Source organism: Taurulus bubalis, assembly GCF_910589615.1.
Source record: "Taurulus bubalis genome assembly, chromosome: 21".
In the NCBI taxonomy this organism is placed as follows: Eukaryota; Metazoa; Chordata; class Actinopteri; order Perciformes; family Cottidae; genus Taurulus; species Taurulus bubalis.
Window position 1 is genome coordinate 6,560,937 of NC_136609.1, and position 12,136 is coordinate 6,573,072.

At 41.3% G+C, this 12,136-nt stretch overlaps 1 protein-coding gene across 1 annotated transcript in view; it reads left to right on the forward strand.

Moving 5' to 3' along the window:
- The window catches only part of LOC306752735 (ATP-binding cassette sub-family C member 4-like), a gene marked incomplete at its 5' end in the record, with an annotated part of 30,733 nt that overhangs the window by 1,489 nt on the left and 17,108 nt on the right, over positions 1-12,136 (forward strand). Inside the window, 7 exons of the mRNA XM_079236529.1 lie at positions 1,148-1,258; positions 7,756-7,876; positions 8,114-8,338; positions 8,514-8,603; positions 9,144-9,307; positions 9,617-9,742; positions 11,562-11,811. Of these exons, the coding sequence (XP_079092655.1) occupies positions 1,148-1,258; positions 7,756-7,876; positions 8,114-8,338; positions 8,514-8,603; positions 9,144-9,307; positions 9,617-9,742; positions 11,562-11,811 (1,087 nt within the window). The remainder of the gene's footprint in view (positions 1-1,147; positions 1,259-7,755; positions 7,877-8,113; positions 8,339-8,513; positions 8,604-9,143; positions 9,308-9,616; positions 9,743-11,561; positions 11,812-12,136) is intronic.

Here is a 12,136-nt window from a genome sequence, read left to right on the forward strand (position 1 = left end):
TTCTCCTCTGTAAACATTATTGTTGGTCAGTTAGTTCATGTATTAGGGTTCTGTGATCATATTAATTCATGTGTTAGGGTTCTGATCATAATTGGGCTTTTAGGTTTATTTTTCTGTGCCTTAATTTCGGATGCGAGTCGGTCCGTGTGCTTTGTCTCGTAGTGGCGCTTCACATCGCTGATGTTTATATCGCTGAACATGAGTCGTACTGCTCTTGAACTGATTGTGGGAATAATAAACATATAACAGTCTCTCCATTCTTGGTTAAAGGCTCTGGTTAAGCGGCCCACATTTCTCTTTTTGGAGCGCCAAGTGAAATAACTTCTCTGATTCACATACTTTTTTCAACTATCTGATCTCTCTCCTGTCGCTCCATGTGTGTGAATATGGCACAAGAGTCAAGAGTCCTCCCGTCCATCCCTAATACACCCGACCACCGCAGAGTCATCAGAGAACCTCTGCAGATGGCATGACTCTGTGTTGTACTGGAAGTCAGTGGTTTACAGGGTGAACAGGAAGGGAGACAGAACAGTTCCCTGTGGGGCTCCAACATCTCTGACCACCGTCCCAGACAGCACACGGCCCATTCTGACAAACTGTGGTCTGCCTGTGAGGTAGTCATACTCAGTTTAAGTGCTCCACATCAAGGGCGTAGGTTTGGTCTCAGCATTGGTAGGGACCCCCCTTTTTCCACCCCAAAAATGTGTCTGGAGCCGCAAAAGTTATTTGATATCACAGCTTATGAAGTTGTAAATATATATAGTCATATTATATATACAAAAACTATAGTTTGTTGTATTTATGAAATCATTGAACAAGAATAAAGACAATTATTGACATTGTATTGCTATTTTTTTTTTCTCTCTTCTGGGCAACAAACCTAGTATAGATAATAATATAAATGCGTGTTTAAGCCTATGCAAACCTACGCCCTTGCTACACATTGTTCCTCCCTTGACACTCAAACAATTTTAAGTGATATAATCAAATGCAGCTGATTGTTCATTCATGTCTGCAAGTGTATTTACCGGGTTTTTAAACGCTGCTCTAACATCTCCATGTACAATTGATCTATTCAATTAAAATGAAATTCATGAATTTAATGCACTGTGCTCATCTCTGACTCCTCTGCTTGTGTCTCCCTCAGGTGGCTCAACCCTTTGTTCCGCGTCGGATACAAGCGCAGGCTGGAAGAAGATGACATGTACGAAGTGCTCGTGGAGGACGGGTCGGAGAGACTGGGACACGATCTGCAGAGGTAGAGAGGTCCATGACCTTAGTGCATTATCACAGGTTGTGCTTGCAATGTAGCATCACGGGTACCTTAACAAAACACTAACTTAAGAGGAGTCGACATAGGTTTTCACTTGCCATCAAGTTGCCCCAAAGTATGGTAACAGTTTTTAAAGTCCTGGAATTTGACTTCCAGATGTCGTAAATAAAGGTACCACCACTTTGGTTGTGACTGCTCGCGTTCAAAAGAAACATTTAATTCCATGTGACTAAAAAAAACATCTTGATGGCATGTTTTTGTATGTCTCCAAGTATTATGAGTTAGTTATTATGCAGTTGAAGAGCTCAAATCCAGAGCAGCTTAAAGAGAGAGGCCGCTAAGGGATTTTCTAAACCTTGTTACTTACTAGATACTCCAATGTGCTTTTAAAAACATCTTGTCGTCACTCTGAACGCAAGTGATACACTGTCAATAACTCAAAAACATCCACTGCTCCCATTATAGTATATTTTTATAGCTTTTATTGCACCCCTTAAAAAAAAGTATGTATCCTACATATATCTGTAAATATTTATACCATACGCTTTGTATACAGTAGCTAGGCATATGCTACTGTACATTCAAGGATCATTTACTGTCAGCTCAACAGTCACAGGTCTACCACTGCGTTCATCCATCTTATTTTTCCCTGACGAGGCATCAGAGAGCTAACGGCATGCTGGGTAGGGGAGTAGCCTCAGGCCCTCGCTGGGTTAGCTCAGCTTCCATCCCGGCTCTCCTCTCTGGGGCAGTTTGGTCCGGCAGGTCGGTCGTGTGCGGAGATCGCCTCAAATTCTGCTGCATTTAAAGGAGTTGTTGTTCTTCACGTATTCTTCAAGTAGCAAAGGAAGTGAGCCGTCTCTCTTGAGAGTTGCATATGTGCAGTACCGCCTGGGCACTCGTGAGAAAATGTCGGCGATAAAGGCAACGTTCATGAGCTGAAGCGCAAGCAAGCTTTTCAATTACCATGGAAATGGATGTTCAGTTGAGGCGGCGTCGATCTTTGTTGAAATTACTTATATGGTGCATGAAGTTGAGCGTTGGGCAGCTGTGTGTGCACGTGCTTCACAGGGGCAATGGCTTTTAATCACGTTTGCGGTTTTAAAAAATTGCGCTCTGTTGCGATGTCGATTTAAAATTTGATTAATCTTTTGGCCCCAGCAGGTGGCTGCAATAACGGCCATTAACGACCATAAGTTATATAATATCAACATTATCAGGCGGGCCGCTGAACACATTTCACATTTTAATGTTTAACTTCAGCAATTCCGGACAATATTTTAAACAGGTTAATGATTCCATGGATAAACATAACTGTTTCTTGAAGCCTCGTGCGTTACAACACGTGCAGGAACAAACGGTGAGTCTGTCTTCAAACGCCCACACCCGAAACAAGCCCCTCTCCCTCTGAACATAGAGCCTGTGTGAGCTCCGAGGCTGCCAAAGACGCGCCGGTTATGTCAAATTTAGGTAAAAAAAATATATATTTTGGTCTGTTATTTATATTATATAAATATATATATATTATTTCATTATTTAGTCGAGAGATGTGGACCGCACAGGACCCAGTTTGTGAATTTCACACACAGCTATTGATTACTTGGGTGTTTCATTGTCTGTATTCTAGCGAGGTTGCTCAGTGGTAGTCTTAACATCTTTGTCAGCAGTGAAATCTGAATTTATCGGTCAACAAATGGGCGCGAAATCTTTGCGTCTGTGTGTTGTTAACACGCATCAATGAGCCACGCGTTCCTTCACAACCATGAACACACACACTGTAGTTTTGTTTTGACCACACACACCGTCCTGCTGCACCAAATACTCACTAGAGCACCAAATGTGCTTTAATCCGCTGCGGAGAGTTGTTTCACAGATGCACCTCCCTCCAAAAGAGCCACTTTGCTCTATTTCCCACCAAATAAAATTTGTCTCGAGCCGCAAATATTTGATATCACAGCTTATAAAGTTTTATATAGTCATATTATATATACAAAAACTATAGTTTGTCGTATTTATGAAATTTTAGAACAAGAATAAAGACAATCCTTGACATTGTATTGCTATTTTACCTGTTATAACAATATCAAACTCAAAACACACTGAGCCCCAGTTGCTCACCGGGTGCTTCACAGCAGCCCACTGCACCTAGAATGCTAAGGATGGTTTAAATGCAATAATGTATTATTTAAATAAAATAAATAGGCCATGTCCACACTACTACGTTTCCGATTTAAAACTCTTAGTCTTAGTTAGATCAGTGGTTCTCAAATGGGGGTAACAATTAGCATCATCTGCTGCTTGATACTTCACAGCAGATGCTGTGTGCTTGTTCTGGAAGTATCTTTCAACATTTAATCTTTTGTTGTTTGCTCATTTCTCGCCACATATCAAGCATACAGGTCAGCCTGCATCGTTGGCAGTGAGAGCAAATGAATACGCCCCCGCAGAAGTGAACTCTATTATTCTCCGTGACTTTTCTTTTTTATCTATTTATCCATTGACAGTTTACCGAGGGCAAGCCTCTGCAAAATCATGATTAGAATAGCCACCTGCAGGGAAAGGCGCTTGACGGCAGCGTAATGGGATGTTATAAAACACGGACCGGCCTTCACGGTAGGGCTGTGCGGTATGGGCAAAAATTCATATCACGGTATTTTTGTAAGATTCTGGCGGTTTCACGGTTTATCACGGTATATATTTTTTTAAACAAGTAAACACATTGATTCCATTAACAGCACCAGTCAACTAGATAGCAGTACTGTCAGCAAGCCATCCATAGCCACAACAGCAGCAGGCAGCAACATTGACTTTTTTGCAGTTTAATACTGGGAGCGCAGTGGAGCTACTTACCTGTCAGTGTAACTGGGCTCAGTCATGGTTCACACTTGTTATAAAATTACAGCGCCGAATTGCATGCTGGGTAGAGTTCGCGCACAAAAAAAACAGGAAGAGACAGACCGGAAGACACAAACAGCTGTTCGCCGCCCAACTTCCCAGCATTCAATTTGGCAGTGTAATTTTGAACCATAAGTGAACCAAGTTACCCTGACAGCTAAGTAGCTCCACTGCGCTCCCAGTATTAATCTGTAAAAAATAAATGTTGCCACCTGCTGTCCTTGTGGACATGCACAGCTTGTTGACGGCGCTGGTCGCTGACGGCTTAGTTGACCGCCGTAGCGCAACAACAGTTGTTATGTAATCACCGGTATGACGGTATATGAAAAATTCATACCGTATGGAAATCTGAAACGGGTATACTGTTTGAACCGGTATACCGCACAGCCCTACTTCACGGTGTGGGTGATAAATATGACTTAATTAAATTATACGACCGGCATAAAGACAATAATAGAGTGCTTAAAAATACAACTCACCATTAAGCCGAATTAGTGGGAGCCATGATCTTGTTTCTCTGCAAAGGGTCGGGGTGATGAGAGACACCCGACGTGTGTTCTTTATGTCCGGTCTACTCCGTAGCTCAGACCTTTATTGCCGGTCTACTGCTTAACTTAAACCCTGCTTCACAAAGACTGGATGTTGGAAATGGATGCAGGGGTTACAGAGCTTTTTTGGCGATCTCAGGATATTCTGCCTTGATTTGAGACCAGAACACCGACAGAGTTGAAACGGACTTTTAAGTTTCGGGGACCGGTGTTATAAAGTACTGAGAGCTGAACTAACTGTTCATGGAATGAAGAACTCGGCCATATTTCCTTTTAATGGACTTGAATCTTTGACCTTTTGCCATCTGCATTTGAAGAATAGTTCAAGCTGGTCATGGCAAGATCTTTAAAACATTTTTTTTTATATATATACATTTGTATTACTTTACATGAACATAAAGTAAAATAAGACATTGATTTTCTTTTTTGAATTAACTCTGTAGCTACCGCAGGACTTTAGAAACCAAAAACTAGGAGAGAAGCATCTTGGCATGTGGGAACCTGCCTGTAAGCAGATAGATTGCCTGTCTAACACTACCAACGCACAACACTACCTGTCTTACTAACCTCTTAACACTCTGGGGTCTGGGGTCATTTTCTTGATTTTACATCTTTTTTAAAGTCACTTGCATATGATACATACATACAAAAATTACAGAAGAATCTCAGCTATCTATATAATGGGACACCATTGTCCCAATGCACAAGTGTAAAGAGAAAATATGACTAAAGCTGAAAAATGTAATCTTGATTTTGGAAATGTTTCATATTTGTTGTGAAAACATAACTTTACTCATGTGATATATCGGTTTTGGTGATGGAAATTGGTTTACCAAAGGTCTTAGGTTCACAAAAGCAGTGGAATATATGAATAAAATGGTAGATAAATGTCAAAAACCAAATGTATTATTATATGGTGGGGATGATGAGCTGTGGCTGGCTTTGAGGCCTGCCATGGTGATGTGTTGGTAGGCAGACGGACAGGGAGACTGCTGCAGCTGCATGTTGCATGTTGTCCTCTGGACCCTCGCAGCTCTGAATCCTCTCTGTAAAATACATTAATACAAGTCAGTATGAGTTCACTGAAATAAAGTTAACGGTAATAGACAACAGTTGATTACCCACCGTTCATAGCTGTAGTAAACTATCTCCGTTAGCTCGCGCCGTGTTAGCAGCACCTAACGTGACGTAAACACTACTGTAGTAATGATTAACGGAGATCCAACGCTACTGGTCGTACTAAGTTCACTGTAAGAAAGTTAACGGTGATAGGGACAACAATTGAGTATGCACCGTTCAGTCGCAGACACAGAAGAGACATCCAAAACGGCGCTATCTAGTGACGTGCTAACGCTACGAAGCTATTGTCAACAAACAGATGTTAGTTACGGTCTTACAAACACATAATGGAGGTCCAACACTACTGGTCGTACTAAGTTCACTGTAAGAAAGTTAACGGTGATCGGGACAATAGTTAAGTATGCACCGTTCAGTCGTAGACACGGAAGGAAACATCCAACACGGCACTATGTAGTGACGTGCTAACGCTACGAAGCTATCGTCAACAAACACACGTTAGTTACGGTCTTACAAACACATAATGGAGGTCCAACACGACTAGTCGTACTAAGTTCACTGTAAGAAAGTTAACAGTGATAGGGGCAACAATTGATTACTCACCGTTCAGTCTCACAGAAACGCTGTAGCCAGCTATCTGGCCCGTTAGCTCCGGCTAGCTCCTTGTTAGCGAATCCTTCAAGCACTGGAGCTACTGGGGCACTGTAGTCCCCTCCAATATAGCTTTGCTCAGGACTCTTTGCTTTGCAGCTTCTGACTCACATTGACGCTTTGCACACGTCGTAAGACACGTCCATGTACAGATGTTCAGACGCGGAAGTGGAAACCATATCCGCCAGATTTGAAGTCAAAGATTAAACACACGTTATTATATTAACTTTGTTCAAAGCTTTTTTGTCACAGTTGAGAAGGACATAACTCTAAGAACATGCATGTGGTCTGGGGCAGTGGTTTAACTGATCTGGCTGCAGGACCCACCATCACCCTGAATGACAAGCCGCGACCAAAGCGAGGAACATTTTCAACTTCTCAATTTGATTTAATGAAAATATGGCACCTGAGATGGTATCACAGTATGCCAAACAGAAATATTCCCTTTCACACTCAATTAAAAACCCAAAAGTGCTTCTTAAGGATACAAGGTAATACAACACACATAATAATGTTATAACTTCAGCCTTTTTGAACATAACAAAAAAAAGGTTGGGAATGAAGCAAACTATCACAAATAGTCCGATGTGTAAACTTACGCAAGTAAAGTGTGTTGTGAACGCAGCATTGAGGAGTGTGTGAATATTCAATTCAATTCAGTTTATTTTATATAGCCCAAAATCACAAATTAAAATGTGCAATCTGTACAAATAACATCCTGTCCCGGGGCCTCACATCAGATCAGGAAAAACTCCCCAAATAAAGATAGTAAAAACCATTTCACAGGGAAAACAGGAAGAACCCTTCAGGAGAGCAACAGAGGAGGATCCCTCTCCCCGGATGGACAGAAGCAATAGATGTCATGTGACCAGAATGAACAACGTAACAGAGTTACAACACATGACATCAATATGACTGAAATTGAATAAATTGCACTCTGCCGCATTAAAAAATCCCTTCAAAATAAAAGCACAAAAAAAAGCGAATGACTGAAAACGGGTCGCAAATGACTGAAAACGGATCCGCAAATGACTGAAAACGGGTCCGCGATTTCATGGCTTTCAAGCCGTCGCGCCTTGATTTCGACACCAGTGGTCTAAAGTATTTGCAAAATCAATAAAAAGATTAAAAAAAAAAAAAAAAAAAAAAAACTTCGATATGAACGCAAGAGCCGCATGAAACCAGGCAAAGAGTTGGGTTTGCCAGGCCTGTGCTAAAGGAATTAATTGATGCCTCACAGGCAAGTTCTGACTTGCCCTGGCTCTTATGACACAATAAAAACTCAACTAACATGGTGTCTTTGTACGACAGATACTGGGATCTTGATCTCCAGAAGGCGACCAAAGAGATGCACGCGCCGAGCCTCTCAAAGTGCATCATTCAGAACTTCTGGAAACCATATGCCGTGCTGGGCTTCTTCACTCTCGTTGAAGTAAGTGTTCTCAGCTTGGAGAATGAGCTGTATGAGCTCTGAAAGTATTGCAAATATTTGTATTGAAGCTGCCAAAATCCAGCTTTACGAGCATAAGAAATGAGACCGGAGTTAAAACTTGTTCCCAAACAAATATTTAAATGTCTTTTTAATTTTGAGATTTCGTCTCTGCTCAGCAGCCTAGCTGAGACTATCGTCTGTGTAACATTGTAATTAGTGAGTCATGCCGTTTATCAGGAAGTCATCAAAGTGATCCAGCCCCTCATCTTGGGAAAGATGATCAAGTACTTTGAGAGTTACGACCCGGAGAACCTGACCGCTCTCTATGAGACTCTCGGCTACGCGGCAGCCATGTCTTTGTGCACCATCGGCCTGGCCGTGCTCCACCACCTCTACTTCTACCACGTCCAGAGGACGGGCATGAAGATCAGAGTGGCCATGTGTCACATGATCTACAACAAGGTCAGTAGGTGGGCAGGGGCAACTTGCTTGTGCTTCTTAAAGGAGAACATTTCATTCAACGCTGCTCATATGAAATGTGAGGATTCGCAGATCTATACAGCATTTAGCTGCGGCTAAATGGACAGTTGGTGATATTTGAAATATAAGTATTTGTGCTTTTTTTAAATTCTTCTAGGCTCTGCGCCTCAGCAGTTCAGCCATGGGAAAGACCACCACGGGCCAGATAGTCAACCTCCTTTCCAACGACGTCAACAAGTTTGATGATGTATGTGAAATTTAAGACTTTTAGCTAGGTCAACTTTAGAGCTCAGTCCTCCAACATTGCCGTGAGAATTTGAAGATGAAAGGCGTTTTTACTAAACGGGTCTGCGAGCCTGTGCTTTATTTGCTCTGGCAGATGCATTTGGGGATTTGGTCTGAAGTTTGAGTGACTACGAGGTTTTTTTTGTACCGATCCATTAAATTTGTCTGCTCCAATTCCGATAGTAGAAAAATCTTGGCAGTAGTAGTTTTAATAAGCTGCTTAGATCTTATATTAGGAATTTGAACAGCTCATAATAATCTAATTTGTTTTTTACACTGAACCCGCTTTGTCTCGTCCGGGCTTTGTTTTTGTTTTTAACCTGCGAGTCAGAGGCCACTGTTAAGTCTGCACTTTCTTTAGGGCATTTAGCTTCTTGGCATTGGCCTCTTTATTAAACCCTGTCACACTGGTTTTAGACAACCTCCCAACAAACCTGGACCCAAGCCTGGACTTGAGCATCCTGTTCTTCAAATTTCATTCACAGTGAGTTCTCTCCAACAGGTGACTATCTTCCTGCACTTCCTGTGGGTCGGGCCGCTCCAGGCAGTTGCGGTCGTGGGCCTGCTCTGGGTGGAGATCGGCCCGTCGTGCTTGGCGGGCATGATAGTCCTCTTGATCCTGATGCCTATGCAGACCATGTTCGGAAGGCTCTTCTCAAAGTTCAGGTAACGCACTCGCACTTTTTATTTTTATTCAGCTTTTTTTGATCGTTAATGGATTTGCTGCTGCATGTTCAGATAGTACAGAACAATAGTCATGTAAAACATACAAAGAGATAACAATTACCTGGTTAGTCGCATTGGTCGAACCTGATTAGTTATTTAAATGGAAGTAGCTGTTTGTTTTAATTGTAGTTTTGTAGATTCTGGGAAATCAGTGCAAGTTTGCAACCTCACATGATATCAATTTGAAAGTTGCCCACGGTTCTTGAGTTTTTCAGCATTGAATCAAACATTGTCTGCTTCCCCTCACAGGAGTAAGACGGCTGCCCTCACTGATGACAGGATCCGTATCATGAATGAGGTGGTGTCTGGAATGCGGATCATTAAGATGTACGCCTGGGAAAAACCCTTCGCCGCTCTGGTCTCTGAGGTCAGAAGGTAAAAACACCCATTCTTATGTCGTACGTCAGGCCTGGCCAACCCGCGGCTCTTACGTTCATATCGAAGTTTGTCTTTTTTCTCAAGGCGCGACGGCTTGAAAGCCATGAAATTGCGGACCCGTTTCCAGTCTTTCGCGGATCCGTTTTCAGTCTTTCGCGGACAAGTTTTCAGTCTGTAACGGGCCTTTGCATGCGCAAAAAAAAAATCCTGTGCTTTTATTTTGAAGGGATTTTTTAATGGGGCAGAGTGCAATTTATTCAATTTCAGTCATATTGATGTAATGTGTTGTAACTCTGTTACGTTGTTCATTCTGGTCACATGACATCTATTCTTCTGTCCATCCGGAGAGAGGGATCCTCCTCTGTTGCCCTGAAGGCTTCTTCCTGTTTTCCCTGTGAAAGGGTTTTACTATCTTTACTATCTTTATTTGGGGAGTTTTTCCTGATTTGATGTGAGGCCCCGGGACAGGATGTTATGTGTACAGATTGCAAATTTTAATTTAATTTATTATGTGTGTTGTATTACCTTGTGTCCTTAAGATGCACTTTGGGGTTTTTAATTGAGTGTGAAAGGGAATATTTCTGTTTGGCATACTGTGATACTATCTCAGGTTCAAACTGTACAATATTTTCATTAAATCAAATTGAGAAGTTGAAAATGTTCCTCGCTTTGGATCTCGGCAGGTCATTCAGGGGTGATGGTGGGTCCTGCAGACAGACCAGTTGAACCACTGCCCCAGACCACATGCATGTTCTTATTAAAGTTATGTCCCTCTTTCTTTACTTACTGCACTTGTAATATTTACATCCCCGTTTTATCTTTTATTGTTCATATGATGTTATAGTGGACAAGTTGTGTGGTTTTTGGGGCCACTGGGCGTTGTCTTTGTGTGATAACTCAAGTCTGTGTGCGACAACTAAAAACATATACATTTGGCAAATACTTTTTTTTTTTTTTCATCATACAATTTCAAAGTGCTGTGCGAGGCTCTTAGCAGCCTGTCTACTGTACTGATGCTCAACATTCAGCAGTTTCTGTTTTAGTAGTTTCCAGGTTGAACCAGATGAAGCCGCTCTGTTCTTTTTTCTTTTTTTACTTCTGGTTGTTGAAGGTTCATCCTGGTTAAACATACAGTAAGTTTATGGCTGTGAAAGTCATGTTACTTTTCATTTTGTTTCATAACAACCCACCCCACGTTGCTTTATTCCCACGGCCCTGTTGATTTTATAAGTAACAGATATGTAACAACAATAAGATTTTATAAGTAACAGAATGAAGAAAATTGCAGTCACTATCAATTAAATCAGATTGCTCCATCAGACAATTTGTTTCTTTAAATTGCAATCACTTAGAACAGGGGTCAGCAACCTTTCCTATCCAAAGAGCCATTTTGCCCTTTTTTCCACACAAAAAAATGTGTCTGGAGCCGCAAAAGCTATTTGATATCCCAGCTTCTGAAGTTATATATATATAGTCATAATATACATACAAAAAACTATAGTTTGTTGTATTTATGAAATTATAGAACAAGAATAAAGACAATTTTTGATATTGTATTGCTATTTTACCTGTTCAGAACTATCAAACTCTTATGAAGTGGAGACAAAAAATAGTCATGTGTCGGCTACATTGAGATCAATTAAAAGCACAACTATGCAAACCTTGTTTTATGTCCGTGTACTTTTGTAATATGTGAAGCCAGGAGGCTCATTGTTGATATGCCTCCCTATTATAACTGTAGGGGAAACACTGCTATTAAATATAGTAATTAATGATTGTCTAAAAAGTCTAAAAGTCTTCTCCCTGTGCCCCTCAGGAAGGAGATCTCCAAGGTCATGAAGAGCTCCTACCTGCGAGGCCTCAACATGGCCTCCTTCTTCTGCGCCAGCAAGATCATCCTCTTCGTCACCTTCACCACCTACGTCCTCCTGGGGAACACCCTCACAGCCAGCAGCGTGTTTGTGACGGTGTCGCTGTACACCGCCGTGCGGCTCACCGTCACGCTCTTCTTCCCGAACGCCATCGAGAAGCTGTACGAGGCCCGAGTCAGCATCCGCAGGATTCAGGTACGAATTATTTTTTTTTAACTCACTTTTTATTTAGTTTTCAACAACATAACAACAGCATATATTTTCAAACAGTCACATTCTTTGTCAATTTTTCAGTTGTATATCTTGGTACAGATGATATTGAGGTACAGTGTACAACACACAGAAACAACGAACATCAAATGGTGGTCACTCCAAGAAAAAGAAAAAACAAAAGAGGGGGGATAATAATAATAATAATAATAATAATAAGAATAATAATAATAATAATAATAATGAAAAGAGGGGATAAATAAAAAAAACTAATCTTTTTTTTTATGTATTCAATTATGGGAGGCATCGG